The sequence below is a fragment of the Coturnix japonica genome, chromosome 18, assembly GCF_001577835.2.
Source record: "Coturnix japonica isolate 7356 chromosome 18, Coturnix japonica 2.1, whole genome shotgun sequence".
Classification (NCBI taxonomy): domain Eukaryota; kingdom Metazoa; phylum Chordata; class Aves; order Galliformes; family Phasianidae; genus Coturnix; species Coturnix japonica.
The window spans coordinates 133889-157766 of NC_029533.1; the positions used below are offsets into that span (position 1 = coordinate 133889).

Here is a 23878-nt window from a genome sequence, read left to right on the forward strand (position 1 = left end):
GAGCTGTGGGTGCCCCATCCCTGAGTGTGCTCAAGGCCATGGATCCGCACTGGGCAGCCTGAGCTGGAGGGGCAGGCAGCCCATGGCAAGGGCAGTTGGGCCAGGGGTGGGCTCTGAGATCCCTTCCAACCCAACCATGCTGTGACTGGCTTTTGTCCTCCACTCAACAGGCAAAAGAGAGGGAGGGAGGAAGGGAGGGAGGGAGGCAGGCAAGAAGGAAGGAATGCAGGAAGGCAATAAACAAACAAACAAACAAACAAACAAATGAATAAATAAATGATTTGGAGATGAAGGCTGAGCCACAGTACTGGAAACAATGCAGCTGCCGGTGTGGTGCTGCCCTCTGCTGACCATACCACACATCAAAATTGTACAGAAAAGGATGGTTAGAAACGTCTCCTCCTTTTTTCCATTCCAAGTCAGGATACCCAGCAAGACTATAAATTCTAGCAGAAAACGAGGATGAGTCAATATGACAACAGTATGAGATATTAACAGGCAGGCAGCTGACACATGCAGTTAAGATGCATGGCTTGTTGTGCTTCTAGCCCTGTGCCTGCACATGCTCCATCACCAGTCCTGACAACAGAGCTGGTGATCTCAGCACAGCTGCAGCTTTCTCAGTCTGAACCACAGTAAGACAAAAACAGACACACTGCCATCCAGTGTAACAGACAGAAACATGCACTCCAGAAACCAAAACCTGCAGTTCTAGAGGAAGAAATGGCCTGGAACAGTGAGGGAGAGCCAAAGGGCTCCCCCTTTCAGGTATTCCCAGGGCTCCCCTCAGGGAGCAGATGTCCTGCAGGGAACTATCTGTGGGAAAGCTATAGCGGGCACACCACCTCCTATCATTTAAAAATAAAAACCTAGCAGCATTTTCCTCATGTTTATAAGAATTCTCAGAATTGTGTTGGGTCTTATTTCTGTTAGTGGGGCCAGTAGGTCAATGCTGCCCTTGAAGGGGCTGGGCACATCCCACCTGGGCACACAGGTGCATCCTGTCCAGACACGGCAGCACAGGACACGTGGTGTTCTCAAGTTGCCTCACAACTAAACTGCTCTGAAATGAACTGCCTTCATTAAGACTGAGTCTGCAGGGACGCAGGAAAAACACACTAACAGAACAAAGGCTATGTGAAAAGCTGCACCCATAGCAGGACCTGGCTCAAACTTCTGGAGCGTGCGCAGCTCTGATTTCCATCTAAATATTTACAATTTTTAAGTATTTATCTAGTAAGTTCAAGATTGTATTGTGGATAAGAGAAACAGCTAACCTTGTAAACTGAACTGATGGGATTTTATTTACAATTATTTATTACTACTGAAGCATTAGGTAACAGTTTGAGGTATTAAGTATGCATTAGTTCCAAAATGTTCTGAAATCAAATCCCTTCACCAATGTCCCTCCAGCTTTCTTTCTGCTTCTGAGGAATGTGAGAGGATCAAAGGCAGAGTGTGAAATCCAGACTGATTTAATTACTGCCTTGGTTGCAAAATACCAGCACAGGTGTTCTTGTGCAAAATGGGTGTAAAAAACTCTGCCCTTTGCCATCCAGGATCCAGGTCCTGCAGCATCTCTAAGAGCACCACAACAGCACAGCAAATACATTATCTCCCCACCTCTGGTTTCAAAGTTCTATCATAGCCCTCCATGCTTGAAAACGTTCTCTGCTGATAAGGTGCAATGAAATCCATTGTATCAGGAAGAGTACTGCTATGAAAACCAAGCTTCATGTGGAACTTCCTCAGCATCGTACCTCTCTCTTCCTTTTCTGAGCGCAGAGAACTCTGCAACTACTTACCACATCCATTTTTAAGTTGTTTCTGTCACTAGCAATTCCTGCATTCCTTTCACAAGCACATCATGTATCTGCAGGGGCAGCATTCTGCAGGTAGGTGAAGAAAATAAGTTTTTAAAGGAGTTCAGCACTGGAAGAGTTCTTAGGAGAAAGCTCCACTGAGGATTAAGAGATGTGCAGATAATGCCTTTACTTCCAAGGCTGCTGTGTTGCTGGGAAAGCATGCTCATGTTCTGTAGAGCTGCTGACACCTCCTTGTTCTTTGCTACAGTCTCCAGCAGTATTACTCATCAGAGACGTAAGAATTTATATTAACAATTGACAAGTGTCTTGAAATAAACTTCAAGGCACATGTGGAACCTGCAGATGAAGGACTGGATGTACAAGACTTATAGACCATGTAAGTCATGTCTATTTTTTCACAATGATCCATTAGTTAGCCTATCAAACCCACTTAGTGGCGTTAAAACTGGTTTCAAAATAAAAATGAAACTTTGGCAACTGAGTATCTGAGTATCGTGCAAAGGTCTGAAAAGGATATGGACAAACAGACTATACCCTACTGATGTGTGAATTCAAGCCTAATCAAAGTAGCAAATGTGCACGTGGCACCCCGAACGTACTCTGATATTAAAGGTAGAAGAAAAAGCACGCTAGTAAAGACAATTCCATGCTCAATATTTCTCTGTACAGTTTATTTTACAGGAGATGAGATGAGCACTGTGGTGCATATAAACTTGCAGTACAACATAGCAAAATACAGTTTAACCATATGAAATAGTTTTACAGAAAGACAGAAAATATGTAGAGGAAATGCCTTCAACATTGAAGGACAAGATCCGTAACTGACATCAAGTATCCTCCACCAAACTCTGCCAGTTCACCCAAGCTGAAGATCTGCCCCTTATATCTTTCTTGCATTCAATTCCTTCAGTTTGGTGATTCCTTCATGCACCCTTATGAAACAAAACCCATCCTATAATTTGCACAACGACCCAAGATTTACTAATTACCCAGATAGAGGCTGCATGATACATAAACTATTTTAAGGGGCCCTGTAAGCCAGAATTTATGGAAAGTTATAAAATATCAGTTAAATGTCTTTAAGAAGTAGTCATTAGTATTGTCAAAAGACAACTTTTCTAAAAGTTTATAAAGTATTTAGCAAATTACACAAAATGAACCAAATAGGCAACCTTATTTTAGTAGAAAACTGTTTAACTGTATGAGTGGTGACCTGGCCTACCTTTGAATCCATACTGCTGGAATGTCTGCAAAACCGTTTGGTAGAATCTTCCTTGTCTTGTGCTGCCAGAAAGGAATTTAGGAGAAGAAAAGATTTGCCCAATACTACTACCTGCTTATTTCCATAATGGACAGAAGTTGTTGTCCATAAAGCGTGTTTCTGCCATAGTGCAGTAACAGAGTAGTAAATGAATATCAAAATTCCTGATGCTACTTTGAAAATCTCTATCACCACATCAAAAACTATCCAAAGGAACACAGGATTTCACAATGAGCATTCCAAAATTTGAATGACTAAAACTGTCATGTCATGCAGACAGGAGATCCCTGAAATCATTCAGCTTTATAGACTTCCAGTACCAGACAAAACTGTTTTAAGTAACTGCTTTAAAGAAGAATTATGGTTTGCTTTTACAAAACAAAACTAGTTAAATCTCAAATGCCACTTACTCATCTATTTTTATGCAGAATTCTTATTCTACTGAGACCCCCATATGGAAGGATGTATCAGCAAATGAAGTTCCTCAAAGCAGTTACTTCTAAGTTTATTATGGCTTAACATTTCCTACTCCATTTTCAGCACTGAGAATTTGTGACAACTATGTTAGATTGCAAATGATTAGTGAGATCAAGGCAGGTCTGTGGGTATGCGGATACCCTAAAAAGAGTGCACAGTGCAGAACGAAGAAGGAGGGTTGGGAATCCTGCACGGCTCAGTGTATACCGGCTGCTCCTGAGTTCTGAAAATTCATAGGGTGAATCTGTGTATTTTATATGGTTATAGCAGGTACAATTTAAATAGGCACTTCAAGGGGAACTACTGGATGAATTTTGGTAGGGTTGTGATAGAAGTCATTGCTCAGTTATTTGTGAAATCAGTAGCCTTGAAAGACCACATATATTCAAAATGAAGGTCTTGTGCACTCCTGAACCTGAATACACCAGCTGAAAAGCTTTTGTTTTGAATATCCACTGAGTTTGTCTCGTGTGATACACCTGGAACAATTTAACTTAATGTAAGCAGAGGGAGTTAAATTTGAATGTTTCAAATTTATACATATTTTTTCTGTAATTGTTACGCTATTATTATAAGACAATTTATGAAGATCAGGCAAAACATTAAAGCAAAAGAGATGTTCTGTGAGCATCTTGGAAAGTGCTATATCTCAGTAATGGAGTGGTGGGTACAGTAACAATGAAGAAATAAGAACTGACTGATGCACTTTTATGTGATTCACATCTACCATTAGATAAAGTAACAGATATTATTTTAAAACAACAGTTCTTAAGAAAAGACAAGGACTTCTGATGTGAAAGATGACATTGCCATTGTGCAACAGAAAGACTGCATGTTCCAAACTCCTGGAGAACACTGGCACGCCAGGCTTGATGCAGCCTGGTTTACAGCCAGCTCAGTGCAGTGGCACGGGACATGATGCTATTGGCAAATCCAAAAAACATTCTTCAGTCATCACTGTGGTGTTGCCACCTACTGGCTTCCTGCAGGCACAACCAGGTGCTGGCCAGAGAGCCCTTAGGACACTTAACAAAATTCAGAGAGAGGAGCCTGTTACTGCAGCCAGGAGGGCTCTGAGGGAAATGAGTGCCTAGTTGAGAAGCTCAACTTTCACCGGGGCAGTTAAATATTTTATCAGCTTCCATGTTCATTGCAATTTGTCTGTGACTACTGTCCACCTGGTTAAGTGGGACCAATAGGCTCTTCTGTGAACTGTTAATGCCTCCACCATGCACTGAAGGACATCAGACAGCTACTCCTGATCACTGTATGAGTTCAGGAGGAATGCCCAGATAGCAAGAATTATTCACAGCAATGCTTTGGTAAACACAGCCTCTGGGACTTCATTCTCCTGTATCAACACATGCTGAATAGCAAAAAGCCTACGGATGTTCCGGTGAACAGGAAACAACACACTGCTCTTCTAGGACAACAAAGTCTGAACCTCATCTCTAGGAACATGTCCAGCAGGCTATACTAGTGCAAAACAATATGCTGGCTATTACAAAATAACAAATAGTTGTTTTTCTTCTGTTCAGAATAAAGTAAACAACTGATCACACCAAGTCACATCTACTCACTCCAGGGGTGCCTTACAGGTGCTGGTTGGGATTTCTAAGGTGCTTCATTGTGAAGGATCCACCTGGGTAAGCAATGCTCTTTTTCTGCCTATCTGTGACTACAGAAAGGGATGGTCAGAGCCTCTTTTTAATTTGGGATTTGGATCATTTGGAGTGCAACAGGAGAGCTGTCAGCTCGTGCTCCAGAGACGTGCTCCAACCCCAGCCTACAGTGTCACTCACAGAGCTGCTGAGAACAGCATACAACAGCTGTACGCATTAAATATTTGAGAATCTCTATTTCCTTATATATGTATTTCCTTATATAAGTATTTCCTTATATGTGTACTGAAAGACTAAGAAAAAAAAGAAAAGAAAATGTTTGTGCATTTCTAATCAGTAGCCTGATTTTCAAAGTCTTTATTATCACCCATGCACACAATCTTCACCTCCTAGAAACCTCTGAGTGCTGAGCACTTCCAAACAGAAGGTCAAAAGAAGAGTGCACATTTCTACATAAAGACTATTTCCAGCAAGTATTTGAAGGATGATGTAAAAAAAGATGCAAGTGTAAAGACATTTTGAGAAGGTCTGGGCATTTAGGACTTTTACCAGCATAATGTAAATGCTTCCCATGGATGCTTTATAGAAATCTCCTGCTAGAAAAAAAAGAAAAAGAAAAGTAAGACTTGCATGCAACTCACCATCCAAAGATAGCTATATTTGCTGTCACTACAGCATGGGGTTGCAATAAACCATGAACTGTTAACTCTGCAACACAAAACTCAGGGTGTATAAAGTGCAAAGAAAAGCAGGGAACAAGTTTTCATGCTACCTGTTACACATGAATTTCAAAATATACTTTAGCTGTTCAACGTGGAGGGAACCCAGCTACTAAACAGTAGCTCTGACAGGGTTGCAGAGGGTAGAAAGTACTCTGAGAATGCAGACAGGATTCCGATGTCTTTCAATGCTGTTACCATCTTTCAACTTCTAAAAAAATAAATTAAAACCATTCTTAAAGATCTCAGTATTAAATAATAGGTTTCCTACAAGAGAACAACTGCAGTCCTTCAACAGAAGTCCACAGAATCATGGAACATCTGAAGTTGGATGAGAGTCACCAGGATCAACATACAGAAGCAAGTAGCAGACATGGGTTACGGACATTAGAGAATCTGCAGCAGGTTGGAAATCTGAGAATTTAGTGTGTAAGAGAATACCCCAAGGAAAGACTTAAAAAAAGGACTTCCTATTGAGTTAACAGTGGCTTGAGCCAGAAAATAGAACATACAGGCAGGCTGAAACAAACAATGAATAAAATGTCAGCATTCTGTTAGGAAGCTGAGGTTACAGTTGCATAAAACTTCATCTGTTCTGACTGACAACACTCAAAGGATTCAAAGCCATGGGAGTTCATGAAGTCCTCTAGCTCAGACAAGAGCTCAAAAGCTCTGGTTGAAGAAGAGATCAATCACTGGGAAACCAGGGGCTTGACAGCATGAGACCAGAACATCACTACACCACTTGGGTAGAGAGAGAACTGCACAGGACAGGCAGTGATCCAAAACTCAGGCAGCTTCAAAAACACCAGGGCAAGGAGGCCTGCGAGATGGGAGTCAGAGGCAAATTCCCATGAACAGCACTTCTTTAGGTAAAAACAATCCATGCTGATCAAAAGCCCATTTTCTGCTCTGTGACCAAGGAGCCATGTGAAGATGCAAGACAGACACACCAAAGCACAAAGAAGTGTATTATTTGCAGTGAGTCAAACAGTGAAAACTTGTATGATGTGTGTACTTGCCTGACAAAAAAGAAAAGAATGAACACCTGGGCTCAGGACCTATAGAGGCAAGAGAATTATTTTGCCGTTTCTATTTATCAGTTACACTGAAACATCCTCACGCTTTCACATGCACTTTGCATCATAACATGAAGCTTGATCTTGGTCTAGAGAAGTAAAGACTGGTTACAACTGCTTTTTTTGCAGTTTACCAGGAGATGAATAAAGAAATGCTGAAACTCCCAGAATCACCTGTTAGGAACAAAAACACCACTACTAGTTTTAAAGATGCAGTCCATTCAGAAACACCAGGTCTCCAGCACTCCCTGATATGCCTCACATTGTCCACAATCCATCAGTCAGAGAATGCAATGGGCAAAGTATCACTGATCCCACTTCCTGCAGAGTGATACCATGAAGGTGTATCACTCCCAGGAAATAAATTTACAAGCAGTAGCAAAACACTCCTAATACTTTCACCAGCTAGAAAATTATTGTCTTATTGTAAAGGAAGCATTTCATTAACTGCAGAGAAGTTCCATGTGAGAATTTGCTGGGTATAATAAAAGCAAGCAGCAGCTAGATGAAAGTGCACTCCTCGTGTTTTGGAAGAAAAAAAAAGCAGATACAGACTCCACCAAAATTATCATTCTGTGCAGCTTATGCTTTCCTGCAACATTTCAAACAGATCAAATAGTAGAAGCAGGAAAACTGTCTAGAAATAATGTAATTAAAACCTAACAAAAGCAACAAACCCCCATTAGTCAGAAAATTCAACTGAGAAAGCAGCTTAAGAATGCCTTAGAAGAGGAATCAAAAGAAATTTCAGTCCTGAGAGAAAAGTGCTAATGGACAGCATTTCCAGCCCCAAACAGGTAAAATGATAAAAATCAGGGGGGGGGGGGGAAAGTGAGGAAAAAATAAACTGTAATTGCTAACAGAGTATTTAATGTATTTAATAAGGAAAATACCATATAAAGTGCATGACTAGCTTGCTTTTGTAATCCAACCACGAGTGCGATGACAGGTCATCAAGATTGCTCATTCAAATTTGCAACATGGCTTAGAATACAGTGGTCAACCTTAGATACATAAGTACATCACTAAATTTTGGACACTGTAGTTTGGAAAGCCCACCACACATTTGTGGTTTAAGGAAAACAAAAAACAAACAAAAAATACCTGCCCTCCAAAGTGCATGGCAGAGACAGCAGTACACATCAGTATGCCAGTAAGAATCATACTGAGGACAGAGTGTAAATGAACAGGAAGACTGAAAAAGACAAATTAGCACAAAACCTCCCCATTCAAGCAGAACAGGAGGTGAGGGAAGAGTGTGTAGTCTTACTGAGCTCAAGGACTGAGAGACACTTAGGCAAACCATGTTTCAAGTATCAGCATGCTGGGTGCTTCCAACACCAAGAATAAAATTACAGCTGCAAATTCTGAAGTGCGTAACAAAAGTGCAGTATAAGAGGTGTCAGCTCTAACAATCAATAACACCAGGAACAATGATCCTAAGCATGCAACAGTCACAACACTGGACCTGCCAACATGCAAAGGTTTATAAAGCTAGTGACATAGCAGAGAAAGGAGCTGAAGAGATGGCAAGATGGGAATAACTCAGGTAAATAAAAGGTGTCCAGCCTTTTTTCTGTGAATCTATACTAGTAAAGAAATGGTGGGGAAAGAACAAAAGGAACAACAGGAAACCGCAAGTTCGAAATGACAAGCCAGAAAAATAATCACTTGCAGCAATATTTAAAAGGTACTTCAGATCAGACTTCTCTGCATCTCAGCTTGTATTTGTAAGGATTAATTCTCAGTGAACTTCCCACAGCACAATAATTTGAGACTGGTGAAGAAAAACCTAAAAGAGTGACAAAGGAAAGACAAAAGTTTCATACCAGGGAAAAAGGAATGTTAACAATGAGATAAAAATGGAATGAAAATGTGGATCAAACAAAATAACATTGTTCAGGAAACAGCAGCTCACACCACAGTACAAAGGAAAGGCCGCAGTGGTGAGAGTGAAGGTTTCACAGACTCACAGAATGGTTGAGTTTGGAAATGACTTCTAAAGATCGTATGGTCAAAACCCACTGTTCAAGCAAGGTCACCCAGGGCACTGGTCCAAGACCATACCCAGGCAGATACGAGATCTCCAAGAGGGACTTTCTGCTGGAATTGAAGAGTCTTGAGTAAGAGAAACTGGAAAACAGATTAACAGCAACACTCTGAAATAACAGTGTGAGAAGAAAATACCTTTTGAAAACCAGTCTCCAAATTACACAACCCTGTAACAGGAGCTGTGCTGAACTTTTGGTAGTTTGCACTATAGATAAGAACAGAGAAACTAGTAGGAATCTGATTCAGAAATGCTGGGCACCTATATCTACACCTGATGCAGTCTAGAATCACACTTTGGCACTTTTGAAAATCAGGCTATAAAAAGATAAAAGTCACAATTTATCTAGACAAATTTGGTAAATAAATATAGCTAAAGGCTCTGATATTCACCTGAAGAAAACAACAAAGAGCAATTTAAATCTAGATCCCAAATAAAATGTTTAATAAGCAGAAAGCTTTAGAACAACTCATTTATTCTTTGTTATGCAACCTCCTTTTGTCACTGAGGGGGCACTCCAACAGCTAATGAGGTAGGTACAGCACAACCAAATCTTTCCTGTTAAATAACAGGGATGGTAACACTTTACAGATTGGCCTAGCACAAAAACAATGAAAATGGGTTTATATATCCCTGAGAGGGAGTATAAAACAGGGAGGAGTCTTCTCCATAGGTATTTCCAAAGGGCCACTGTGGGAAACTATGTTATATGAAATAAATGTATTCATACAACATTAATGCAAGATATGTATGTTTAACTGATGGCGGAGCCAGAAAAGTTTATTGACATGTCTGTAGTTATGAAAGCAGTCAGTGACAGGCCTGGGATTCTTGAGCAGCACTTCCTTGCCTCCTGCACTGTGTTTGGTTACCTACTTGCTTGCTGGCCAGAAGCGCACTGAGTGGTTGTTCTAACATAATATATACGATAGTCATGCAAGGGATGTAGCACAAAAGTCACTGAAGACCAGAGCTCTCTCTGTACCAGAAAGTAGATTTCTTCTGGAAGCTGAGTGCAATTGGGAACCTCTGGTGGAAAGCACAGATCTATTTTCTTCACCCTGGAATGTTTGGTGCTTAAGGCTTAGCACAACAAGGACCATTTTTATGACTAAATTTAACAGACAGCCTATACAGGCATAAATTACAAGGTGTCTGGTAGTGGAACAGCCTTTGCCCTACGCTCTTCTGACCCCTAAAAAAACAACCCATTAGCCTGGTTAATTCAGCGGGCTCATCACAGCTGTAAGAACAGCCTAGATTTCCATGTCCACAGGCCGAATATCTCCAGTTTTGTGTTCTTTTACCCACAGTTCCCTGTCTTTGGCAGGATCCACTTTCCGAAGCAGCTGATCAACAAGCTCTACTGTCTGAAATGAACAAAACAAGAATTAAAAAGTCAAGGGTGCATTTCAGGCAGAGACAGTCATCGCTCTAAACTGTGTAACAGCTATGAGCACGCCTATGTGACATCTGCAGACAACTGAGAACTACATGCACTTGAGACAACAACAGCCAGAATGGGAAGCAGGCTTGCCATGCCAGGCAGAGACAAGCTTCCTGCACCAGGCACTGGCTAGTCCAACTTCAGACTCTTATTCTGGAAACTATACCTTGCATCAAATAAAACCAAGCAGTACAGGTCAGCATACACTCCGTGCATTTTAATATTTGAAAACTAGACAGTTTTTTTTGACTTTTTAAATGAAAAAAATATAAATACATGTACTCCCTCCTCCAACAGTGAAATTGTGTATTTACCATTTTTTCTTTGCAAGAATAAACAATTTTGAGGTGCTAGGAGAGCTGATAACATCTCACACTGGTCAAATGAATTCAAAACTCCAACAAAAAGCTGAGATCCAGTAGTATGAAATAAAAGTGAATCAGGGAGTCCTGGAGGAGGAGGACTGCAGGCTAGCATGACAGTGCTGCTGAAAGCTAACAGCTGACAACATGTAGTTTTCACACCTCCTTTTGATAGGAAGTTAGTCAGATCAGAATGGGGACCATTCAGCTCAGCTGAAGTGCATCAAAGACCAAAGACACACAAAGAGCAAACTTACACTTTGGTTGAACATGTCTGTCTCATGCCGCAGCTGTGTATACTGGCAGAGATGCTGCCGAATCATCTCCACCCTTTCAACTTCTAGTCTCTCAAGCTCCTAAAGAGGAGGAAAATAAGTACACTTTTTTTTGGAAGCCGAGCTTAAAGGCCCAAAGAAAGGATAATATACAAAAGTTTGCCCATCGGTGCACTACAACCCCATGGTCATGCTTTGGAGTTGAACTCTGTGCTTGCACATTGCTCCAAATAGCAAAGAAGCAGAGACAGCAAGCAAAAGAATTCACTTCATCCCAATACAAAGGACAGGAAAAAAAGGTTGAAACCTTTCCAAAACTGAGACCTCTCAGGGAGAGATAGGAGGCATTGTCTTTAGGGACAGTGCAAGCAAGAGGGAATCTGTTTCCGGCAAAAAGCTTTGCATGCTGTGTTGCTAACACCAGAAGATGGAGAAGCAGGTGACAGTGCTGGGATGTATGACTCAAATGGCCTGACTATTTTCTAGTCTAACCAGACCCCTAAAAGAACAGTTTTATCTGTTCACCAGATGATAGGCTGGGACAAGTCTCCACATTGCTTAGCTGGCAGTGAGAGAAGCCCAGCAACATTTCTGTTGTAAAGGGAGGTAGTTTCTAAAGGAAGGTAGTTTCTAACTTTCCTTCTGAATTTTTCTGTTCCCTCTCCTCCAGGAGGGCCAGTTAGGGCTGTGGAAGGGCAGCATGTCTCCTGGATTCTGATGCTGCTTCTGAGTTTTATACCGATGTATATCAAGACATAATTTTACATGATCCTTAGCTTGCATTTCCCAACAAACAAACCTACTGAGCAGCCTCCAGGCCATGGCTTCCATCTAAAGCTAGGGAACAAAGTTTTAGATTCTCCAGGAACAAACACTGCATAAAAAGAGGGGTGGCCAGTAGGGAGAGGGAGGTGATTGTCCACCTCTATTTTGTCCTTTGAGATCTCATCTGCAGTTCTGCATCCAGGCCTGGGGCCCCCAGCACAGGAAGGATGTGGAGCTCTTGGAGCAGGTCCAGAGGAGGGCCACTAAGACGATCAGAGGGCTGGAGAAGCTCTCCTATGAGGAAAGGTTGAGGGAGTTGGAGTTTTTTAGCACGGAAGACTCCAGGGAGATCTCACTGTGGCCTTCCAGTATTTGAAGTGACCTTACAAGCAGAAGGGTGACTGACTTTTGAGACAATCTGATAGTGAAAGAACAAGGGTCAGCTGCTTTATACTGAAGGGTAGGAGATTGAGGTTAGATGTTAGGAAGATATTTTTTATTCAGAGGGTGGCAAGGTGCAAGCACAGGCTGCCCCAAGTGGTTGTGGGTGCTCTATCTCCAGAGGCATTCAGGCTGGACTGGCCAGGATCCTGGGCAGTTTGATCTGCTGGATGGCAACCCTGTCCATGGCAGGAGGGCTGGAACAAGATGACTTTTAAGGTCCCCTCCAAACCAGGGAATTCTGTTATTCTGTGATTAAATAGGCAAATTACATGTGGCCATATTTCTAACACCTATCAATGAGAAAACACCTGTGCAGGTGAGAGGAGGATTGGATCCCTTATGGGCAGGAAGAACCAATTTTCTCTTTCCTGTTCTGCTTTTGGGAAGATATCCACCACCTAATTTCCATGCATCTATCATTTATTAATGTAGCGCAGATTAAATATTGCACTGACACACATCTAAATGCTGTGCAATGTACTATTCTGCTTCTTTATGAGGAGTTTGATGCTTTGTGTTTGTCCAGTGAGAAAACTACTAGCAAAAGATGCATTTATTTCCCAATTTTGAAAATAACTGGCTATTGTCTGGAAAGTTTCTAAGGAACAACATCAGAGAAAGAAGCCCTCGTGCTGAAGTACATATATTTCAAGGAACACTGCACATCAGAGCTAGAAGAGTATTTTACCATTTTGGTGGCTAACCCTGAAGGTATGTGCCCTTCGGGTGAACACTGTAAGCTATGTTCATCTTCAGAGAAGTAGAGCAACAGGAAATTAAAATCTGTCTCTTCTAAGCTGGCAATACTCCTGAAAAAATTATAAAATCATGGGAAACAAAAATTCACTAATGTTTCGTGTATAAATGTTGTGTGCCTTTTCATTTGCTCCTTAGTCATTCCCCATCCTTCCTGGGGAAAATTTCAGCATTCTGGCTTCTAAGAAGCTCTGAACTGGTTTTGAGTCTTCTGCAAAGAAACAATTATATCTGCATTCTCCAAATGATTTTTCTTAGAAATGAGAACGCAATATACCAGTGGAGGTGATTTATCATCTAATTCTCCCAGTGCTTTTTCCTGCAACTAGTTCAAGCTATTACAACCTGGCAGTGTTATAAGCTTAAGATGGTACACAGAATTCCAACATACCAGAGTGGTAGTCACCATTTCCTCAAACCACTTGGACTGGGCTTGATTGTAAAGATCCACACAACGCATCAGGTCATCTCCTGAAAAGTTCAGGACAGCAGCATATTAGTTCTTCGTGGCCAAGATTATGAAGCTTGGAAGGAAACTGTTTCAAATATGCATCCCAAAGGTTTGAAGTTCAGTCCTAGCAGAACTGAACACAGTTGCTGCACGGTATTTATTTGATACAATAAAAACAATTTCAATGCAATGCATGCAATTGATGTTTTGTATAAGATCAGGTGTTGGGGGTGAGGAACAATGAAGTGGAATTAGAAAATTTTTAAAGGAAAATATGAACACTATGTAATATTTTACAAAATAACCTTAACTGTAAAAGATAGTTACTAGTTAAATTAAAGCTAGTCACAGTCAGAAAACTGTATCAGAAAAACAAAATAGTTAAAATCGAAAATTAATACTAATGAGTCATAGAGCTATAAAATGGTAACCCTGTAGCTAAGACTGCATTCTAGCATGGGCTTAAAAAAGGAGAGCATCAGGCTCTAGGTGCCTAAGAGCCAGTGAAGCTTTTTTTGAAGCAAACTGAACCTAGCACAGTTATCTTTTTTCCTGAAGATGCACAATTCCACTCTGGGCTTCCTTTCTTGTTCAGGGCAGTACCACAATAAGGTATAATTATTGCAGTGTTTCTCCATTGCAGAACTCTGCTCTGATACAGAAGGTAATGAAGATAGAAAATCTGTCACTCTCAGAGATTCCTGCTTTCTGGCTACTAATTCTCTTTCTTAGTTATGTTTTCACAAATGGTTTAATGACTTGGGCAAGAGTTGAAATTCTTACTGTTCTTTTAGGTGCAAAGAGATTTTTATACACAAACCAGGGCGGAATAAAGAATCGAGAACAGGATTATATAGATCAACCAAGTGTCAAAGAAGTTAATGCATCTAACAAATCTTGCACAGACTCAGAATTTAGGGAGGCAACCAAAGTCTATTAAAAAACAAAAACAAACAAAAAAGACACTGAAATTCAGGACTTAAAGGCTATGCTTTCAGGAAAACTGTGTGTGCTCCAGGAGATTCCCTAGGTGTCAGACTCTGGATATTCTTCACCTACCTGGGTGAACCTGAGACACTACACAGCCAGGAACATGAAAGTCACAAAGCACATGATATGGGAAGTAAGAAAGCAACATCACTTGTTAGTAACTGGTGGCACTATAGAAAGTGTGTAGTTTTAAGGAGCATCTGAAAGTCTCAAGTCATACCATCCACTTGCAGCTGGCCTAAGTTTGAAGCTAGATCAGTAACACTGTATGTACCCCAAGCACTTCAGCTGGGCTGCTGCATAGCCATATATATGGGATAGGGCAAGTCCTCCCACTTCCATGCACTTCAACAGTGGCACAAAGTCCAGTAAAGTGATGGGGGAACTCAAGCCAAACTACTGGTTACTCCTCTTTGACCTTCAGCTCTCCCTTGTTTGTTCAATAAACAATTAGTGAATAACTACTACAAACAATTTCTGATGACCAAAGCAAACAAAGAGGTTGTGAATTTGCAGGTGAACAGACAAATAACATTCACCAAAAAGCCTCCTGTCACCAAAAAAGCATCTGTTTCTCATCAAATGGTTGTCTGTATACACAAACTGCAAATGTCTCTTACTAGTGTCCTCAAGATCCAGACAAGCTGAGAAAGTTCAGAGTTTTAGAACTGTAAAGGACCACTCTATCACAGGACAGACTGTGAAGTGATGAACTATGGAAACTCCAGTTAAAATGCATCTGTAGTAATGTTACTAACAGTGCTGCATACGTCAGCTTTACAAGTCTCAAGAAAGACGGTTCCTAATGAATCCCATGAAAGTGATTTGAGTCTGTAAAAAGCATGCAGAAATAACATCAAGTTAAGTTTTGTCTTCATTACAATGTAACACACACTACTATATCCTCAGTATGCCTTGAGCAGAAAACATTTTAATTGCTGAGTTAACAGAAAAAGACAGAAAGTTCACTATCAAGGAAAGAGGTAGGCAGTGCAGCAAGCACCCAAACAGCTGTAGGTAACTGTGATTTAGTAAATAACCAAGGAAGGAACTACAATTTAAGGAAGAAACATCCATGGCTGAGCAAAGACCTGTAACTACCTTTGATAGGAACTTCAGAAAAGCAAAAAATTCAAACACTGTCCTCCAAGCAACTGTGTAAGTAGAATCAGTTCTACAGGCTTTAATCTTGCAATTACTTGTGGTCTTTAGAAAAAGAGTAAAAGGTAAGACTGCACTTAGTTTGAGCTGTAAACAGCACTGTTTCAGCCAGAAACTGAGAAAAAAAAATCATATAGTGTGGGTGGGTCATGCTGCCTTCATCACTCACATGTGATGTGTAGAGAGGAAGTCTGCAGTAAGCTCCTCTGAGATCTCCAGGGGCTAAAAACACTTTGGTAGAGTATTTGAGCATACCTGAAAAAGTGTGAATTTGCAGATCCATAATCACACCAAGGAAAGCCCCGGACTCCTTGCTGCTCTAGATGCCCTAGCTGATAGGTGGAATCAGGCTCCTTCTTTCTTGTTCTTCCTCTGGACCCATAAAACTTGCCTTCCTGGTTGCACAGTAACACAGCTTCAACAGGAGTTGAAGTTGAAGCAGAGTAATCTTACCCCAGAACACCCATAGTTTGCTTACACTTCTTTGTGGTTGGGGAGCTGTGTGTTTACATCTCTGATCTCAGAGAGCCTAAACCATATATCTGCTGCGTTCTGTGCAAGCACCAGCCTGCTGCATGACTGGCAGTGGTCTTGTGCTAGCAGACTTTTCAGCTGAACTAAGTACAATCTGAGTTACAGGCATATTTTGAAAACCTTAAGGAACTTAAAAACAGAGGGCTCAGATAGGAGACAAGCATTTTGTTAGCATGACCAACATCAAAGCACAACATAAGTGTTTCTGTCTGAAAACTAAAGCATGTAAGCAGGCAAACTACACTGACTAAAAGTGGACACGAATCACATTTCAAAGATCCTTCAGTCTATGACAAATTTCTTTTAACTCCTAAAGTTTCACAAACACTGTCATCTTAACACAACTTTACAAAACACAAGTACAATTCTACAAAACACTCTCCATTTAGTTCAGTTAGCAAAATTATCAATCATTTCCTGATGTCATATTAGAAAAAACTGGCTTTATTTTTTTTTCTTTGAGAAGAATTATCCGCTTCCAGGGTTCACTGAAGGAGATCTGGACTAGATGACCTTTAATGGTCCCTTCCAACTCAAATGATTCTAAGATTCAGTTAGATTTCATTGCTGCAGTGTTATAAAAGCAAGAAACACGCAGATGGATGGATGGGCAGTTATATCCCAGTTATCCATGCCACAATATCCCATCTGGTTCCCACCGCTGCACTTACCTCCCACTGGCTCACAACTGAAGGTACTCACCTGCCTGAGTAGACTTTCGCCTTGCCTTTTTAATTTCTTCTTCTGTCTTGTTGCTGAGCTTCACCTCCAGCTGCTGTGTTTTCATTTCCAGATCCTTCTGTCTCTCTGTCAAAGCCTTCCGGGCCTTGGAGTAATTAAAGATCATATTTTTTACATGAAAAGAGCTTCCAGCTGCTTTCAGCCACTTTTTCATACATGTGTCAGTAAGAAGCCAGGGATTCTGCATAAAGCTGGGTTCTAACTAGCATTCAAGTTCCTAGGACATCGTAATAGTGTTCAAGGAAGGGTCCTACCACCATACAGAATTTTTCACTGACAAAACTGCAAAATCATCTGGACTCTCAGGTCTACCTGCCTTACTGTACCAAAGACATCATCAGACTGTAACGTTCCTTATAACTTTCTCACTCCTTCTGGAACAAAAAGGAGCTGAAGCTTCTTTCAAATCTCTTAACCAGATACCTCTTAAGAATGCTTTTTTCAGTACAAATCGAAGAATTTCAACTACATTATAGAATTTATTTTCAACTACTTTCTAATTTCAATATACATTTATCAGCAACTTTAACAATAGGAAATTTTACACTTATTTAGAAAAACTAATTCAGGTCACTGACAACAGCAGTTCATAACATAGAAATCAAAAACCTGAGACCTATTTACAACTTATTAGTTAAATTCCCTTAAACTTCTGTAAGGTTTTAAGACTTCATTTATCAGTATGATTACTTAAACTATACAGGCAAATCAGCAAATTGTCTGAACAAATAATCAGAAATACCAATGTAAGTCGTCTCCTACTTTGCTGAAGTTACCTAAATACATAAGGAAAACTTGTTCTGCTCCAACTGTTCCACCTGTTACAAAATAGGTCATACTCTTATCTCTCAGGTTAGAGTGCCAAAAACTAAATTTGGACTATTAGATTTGTTATTGCCTTGCAGTTTTCCCACATCACACCTGAGAGTAACTTATGTTCTCAAAAAGCACTGCCTGAATTTTTTATTTCAGTGTTAAAGATAGTAGGCTTAGGCTTAGTTTGGAAGGTCACAAGAGGGAGCTGCAGGAAAGCAATGTGGTGAGAAGTGATGTGCTTAATACAGCAAACTGCAGATGCCGCTTTTTTTTTTTTCTTTACCATTCTTTAGTCTACTTCTTCTGATTCATCTTTTTCAACACCCCTTCTTAAGACTGCAAAGAAAAGTGCTTTCTCTGAATATATACACTCTAATAATCTTGTCCACCTGCCACAATTTTGCCATTGAGCAAACTTTCTCAAATGCACTCTGATCATTAACGAAGTCCACACAACCTCCTGGGTTAACTGAGTTATGTATTTTCCTTTCCAGCTCATACCCAAGAGAATGCTGAGTGAGGATATGGCAACAAAGAACAACACAACTTGGCAGCTGAGCCTACTTCCCAACAGCTACTCACAAGGGAGCTCTTTTCATAGGCAAAGCTTTATAATCATGACCTCAGCTACCTACTGGATGCATATGTTAAAACAGCACCTGAAACGAGGGTGCTGCTTTTTGCAGCAACACAGAAAATTGGTACTAAGAGAGTGTTAACAAACTGCTGTGCCAAGTTTGAGATAACTTTCTTGGCCATCTGCTTCCTTTATATAAGAGGATACTGAAGTGAATGAGTCTTTGGCCTTTGCTGTTATAATGCAGTGTCTCTTAGATTTTGAGGGAAATACATTTGACTTCTGGATGCACATGAGCTAAGAGTGTTTCTATCAAATGCATCAGAAATAAGTTATCCCAAACTGGAAAAGAAAAGATACAAAAAAAATCTAGCTCAGCAGTAACACAGGAGCACTGGCTGCAGTTCCCAGCTTTCCAAAGTTCAGCTAAGCACCAAACCACACCTGGAGCCCAATAAAGCATAACCAATAGCAGAAAGTACTCAGCAGAAATATCTGTGGCTAATAGAACAGAAACTTTTCAAGGGGCAGTTCTTGTGTTCCAGACAGCAACATCTCAAACTCTCCAGTTTGTTCTCCACTCCCACCTTTTCAACTGCTGCATAGCGGCTGGCCAGTTGCTTCCTTAAGTCTGCAATATGGTGGTCACACTTCTTCATGTCCTTCTTAAAGTTCTCTCTGAAGTTGAGCAGGGGCTTCTCTACTTCGCTCTGAAGCTGATTAAAAAAAAGGGAAAATGGTATTAATGAAGAATGAATTCCTGGCTTTTCTACTGATCAGAGATCAAGACAGAGTAAGCAATACAAACACTGCAGACACAGGCAGTATTATACTGCAACATTTCTCTTGCCCAAGTTAGCCCTGAGTGATGCTACTACAAACATCACTTCCTCATAGGACAGTTCTGCTAAGGGAATATTCACTGAGGGAAGTAGAAAGGCATACATTTTGTCTTCCTATTTCTCTTTTAAATAAAACTTCAGGCAATAATTATAGAACTAATTGCACTGCTCCAATTCTGACCTAACTGATACAATCTACCACCCAAAAGAACACAACTAAGTTGCTAAACCTGCAACTGCAGTGAAGGGACTGAACACACCAAGGTTATGTGTCTGTATGCACTGGGAAAAGGGCCCATTTTATTTATTTCTGCTAGATGTAAGGGAGCCTAAGGAGAAGTAAGTCTTCAAATAATGCTAAGAAAACCACTGTGAAATGGACTCAGGAAAGAACCACTAAGACCACATGTGTGATTGCAAGTACTTACCTCTTACAGTCCAGACTTTACAGTCAGTAATAATTCTGACAGATATCCCATTGCTCTGTAACTTTCTCATATATATATATATATATATGAAAGACATTTCACCTTCCCAGAAGCAACCCATTACTTGTTTTCTACTGTTCTTACAGTGCATGTTCTGGGCTCTGCTTAGTCCTCCGTCACCTCTCATGGCCCACAGCGGAGTGATATTAAACAGTCCTTAAAACCAAGTATTATTTTTTTTTTCCTTTCCTGTAGAACCATTATTAATGGAAAAAGACACTTCATTTGAGTTCAATACAGCCTTTTGACAGAGAGATGCTACAGAGATAGGCCACACAGCACTTCCTAGTGAAGTTAATATAGCTGAAGTTGATAAGGCAGCTGGAGAATAGTACCAAGATGATCTAATATTGCCTACAACTGCTTGAAAGTCAGGGAGCCAAATTCTTCATAGGACCAGGCAATATCACAACAGATAATGACCACAAATTCTATCTTTGGAATGTTCAGATAGAATATATTTTTAAAAAAGTATTACAAGAATTGTAGTGGAAAAATGTTATAGGCTAAACAGAGAGGTTGTGAAATTTCTATCCTTGTGCAAGATTTTGCCAGACAAAGACGTAGCTGACTTAATCCACTGCAGATAATAATCTTGCTCCCAGTGGGAATTTGGACTAGAAAACTCCAGACAGTATTTTTATGACCCTCTAGTCATGATGACCCCAGATAAGCTAATAAAGATCTGTTCAGAGCTTTGTGGTCCAGCACAGTACTAAAAGTTCAGTACCTGAGGTACAAATGTATATCGGTGTCAGTAGCATTTCCACTGCTCAATGAAAATATGAACTGTCACAGAGAGAAGTTCTGCATGGCTTCAATGGCAACTGAAGATGCAGCATATTATAACTGATAGAGATGTCTGCATGCAACTGAGTTTGAATTTGCTGAACAGTCAGAGAGCCCTTCAGATCCCTCCATCAATAAATGAGTTAACCTGAGCAAACAATTCAAGACAAGTCCATCATCCTAGGTAAGAAAGACAGAAATCTGACTCATCTGGAATTAAACAGAAGAAATTTCAGTGGTAATGGTCCTTGACCAACAGAAAGTTAAGGTATTTATTATATGTATTTAATAATGAGGTCGGAAAAATTTGAGATCTCCAAAACAATGGGAAATCATCAAGAGGCTCAAAATGCAAGCAAGTCAACTTTCTCCATTTTTGTATGCTGGACATTAGAGAAGACTTTTCAGTGACAACAGTTATCTGATCTATCAGCACTATTTCCAGAATGGCTGGTAAAATACTATCACAACCAGATCAGTCCACCATTACTTAAACTACAGTACATGCATATCTTCTCTTCCAGAGCAGAACTCACTTCTGGAGTTCAGTGAGAGATAATCAGCTGGAGAAGTGCTTCAATCCCATGACAGCCTTCATGTGTGCATGTATCTACAGTTGCCATTCCAGTCTCTACACATATCACTAATGCAATAACACGACACTTTCTGAATTCCCCAAGAGCACTGTCACCATCTCCAGTGTATCTGCAATCCCTTCTCATGTAACAGCACTGTGAAGTATCTGCATTGTCAGGTTTACTTTTCATTACTCTTGGTGTGCCCTGCATTGTGCCAGCATTGTTGGATTTTGTTTATCAATGAGAAATGCAATTACCACTTCTAAGAATTTTTTTTCCTGAACATAACAGCAATAATCAGTATCTTAAAAAATTCCCTGTTAATAAAAGAAAGCTGAACTTAGGAAAAAGCAGGTTAAGGATCAGTGTTGAGTTCAGAGGATGCTACAGGAGCTTCTGTGCAGGATTTAAGGAGCAGTAAAACAATAAAAGAGTCCTATTCACTGCTTGACTACGTTTACATGTCACTCAGGGTGCACTTCCTCACATTGGAGATCAATTTGGGAGACCAATAGGGAGCAAAAAGCATTTCACTAATTACAACCTTGAAGTAGAAGTTTGAAGCAGAGCAGTGGGTTACCAGGGCAGCAGCTGGTTGCCTGAGTAACCTCTGCATAATCACTTACTGCAGAGCTACAATTTTCTTCTTTCAGAACATAGCCACTGTACTTAGATATTTGCATCTATATTGAACTCGATCACCCACAGACGTTAACACAATTTAACAGGATGCAAGCATATATCAAACACATCTGGTGGGAAAAAACAGATCTGTACAAATAAATTGTACAGACAATAATTTGTACAAGAAGTCTCCTTGGGCATCACTTGAGAGAAGATCTGAGTTATACAAAGTAATACAATGTAAGTTCCCAGTGCCCTTTTCAGAAAGGCTAACAATATGAACTAGTCCTGGTTCTCTTCCTTGCAGGCAGGTATAGGTTCTTAGTGAGAAACCAAGTAGTATTATTTTTGTTTCTTCCTCTAGAGAAGTAATCTGTACAAGCTGGAGTTAACTGATCAACTAGAGGGCAAAGATTTTTGCAACAGGGAAAACAAACTATTTACCTTAGAAGAAAATTTGAGATGAACCTCTGCTTCATCAGCAAGACTCTTCTTCAGCTGAGCCCAAGCCTCTCCCAGTGTGCTGAAAAAACATGGCATAGCAATGATCAGTGCAGTTTTCTGAACATCCTTACATCAAGATTCATCAGGCAGATTCATATGAAATGAAAAAGACTTGTAACAAACCATGCTCTGCAAAATCATGGAACAGTGACAGCAGAAATCTGCAAAGACAACTGGTCTCTGTGACCAAGGAATAATTAATCACATTTGCACTGTATGTGGCAGTTCTCTGAAAAAACTGTTCATGATCACCTCCAGTTGCAGAGATTCCACAGTGCCCTTAAGACAGATACTCTTCTATCTTATCCTTATAGTTTTAAGCACATATTTATCCAACTTTTTTTTTTCTTTTTTACAATTAAAATAGATCTTCAGAAGTGCATTTTTTCCTTTACCACTTCTGCATTAAACACTAGAGTCAGTGAGCAAATTATTCTCTGTGCAGAAGTCATTAAGTATTTGAAAAATGTCAGGTCCTTTCTCTCACCTTCTTTTTCTTTCAGACAAGCTATTTTCCAGACAATATAACTTTAGGTACAATCCTCTATACCACGGGCGTCCAACCTTCTGGTTTGCCTGGGCCACCATGAGTGAAGATTGTCTTTGCCACATACAAAATATATAGCATAGTTACTGTATATAAGTAACTAATTCTTTTGATATTTTTCATTAAAACATAAAAAAGAAGGCAACAGAACTAAAAAAACAGTAGGATATTTGACCTTGCTTTTGTGAGCCTAATGCATCAGTCTGGTTTGATGGAAGTGGCTGAAATCTTAATGAGTTCTGAAGATGCCTATCGAAGATTTTTCTTTAATCTAATTTTACTCTTCCTGAAAACAGCTGTTCACAAATGCATGCACTGCCAAAAGACTGTATGAGGGGAGATTTAGATTGGATATAAGGAGAAAGGTTGTTTATAACAAGTGTGGTGAGGTGCTGGCAGAGGTTGCCCAGAGATGTGGTGGATGCCCAGTCCTTGGAGACATTCAAGGTTAGGCAGGACCAGACTTTGAGCACCTGATCGAGCTGTAGGTGTCTCTGTTCATTGCAGGAGAGTTGGACTAGACGACACCTAAAGGTCCTTTCCAACTCTAGTGATTCTATGGTTTTCTACGATTTTACAGAAGTGATGATATGAACATGGTGTGATTGTGAAGTAAGAGATATCTTTCTCTGGGAAGACAGATCTTATATAGTCCAACAAAGAGTCATGATCAAATCTGACATGTAAGCAATGCTGCAATTTTTTTGCTGTTCATATGATTGTGAACAGTCATTAGCCAATGTATGAAAATGTATGAAATGTTTTTTCTTAACTTCAGCTTGCTGTAACTTAAGTTTCATTTTGACCGTTGTCATGTTTTGAAATGTAGTACAGAAAAGTTGATTTCCATCATGAAGACATGAGTTTAGAAAGCTGAATCTGTGAGCCGTTCTTCACCTTCAAGTTTCAGCACAAGTTCTCCTTCTGATTTCATAACTGATTTGGTTTCATTTTACAAATGATAAAATCCTTTTCACCTCAACAGTGCCACCTTCCTTCAGAAGAGGAAATGATGACCTCACAATCGGCACCTGCACTTCTAAGGAATTCCTGAGATTGGTAATGACTCAGTCCACTGAACTCCACGAAATTCACAGCTTTCATGATAATGTAAAGTGTACAACACATGGGTCTCAATCAGACTGTGTGTGTG

At 40.2% G+C, this 23878-nt stretch overlaps 1 protein-coding gene across 10 annotated transcripts in view; it reads right to left on the minus strand.

Moving 5' to 3' along the window:
* Nucleotides 1–2468: 2468 nt before the first annotated feature.
* GAS7 (growth arrest specific 7) overlaps nucleotides 2469–23878 on the minus strand; it is a 106245-nt gene continuing 84835 nt past the window's right edge. For 7 of the 10 annotated variants that reach the window (XM_032448206.1, XM_032448209.1, XM_015879889.2 and 4 more), the window contains 6 exons: nucleotides 22119–22197; nucleotides 18941–19069; nucleotides 16922–17045; nucleotides 13475–13554; nucleotides 11101–11199; nucleotides 2469–10404 (listed from right to left, as the gene is read on the minus strand). In XM_032448206.1, the coding sequence (XP_032304097.1) occupies nucleotides 10291–10404; nucleotides 11101–11199; nucleotides 13475–13554; nucleotides 16922–17045; nucleotides 18941–19069; nucleotides 22119–22197 (625 nt within the window). In that variant the 3' untranslated portion in view covers nucleotides 2469–10290. Of the gene's footprint in view, nucleotides 10405–11100; nucleotides 11200–13474; nucleotides 13555–15940; nucleotides 16081–16921; nucleotides 17046–18940; nucleotides 19070–22118; nucleotides 22198–23878 lie in introns of those variants that run through there. The other 3 variants (XM_015879888.1, XM_015879887.2, XR_001558836.2) reach the window with 2 other exon arrangements.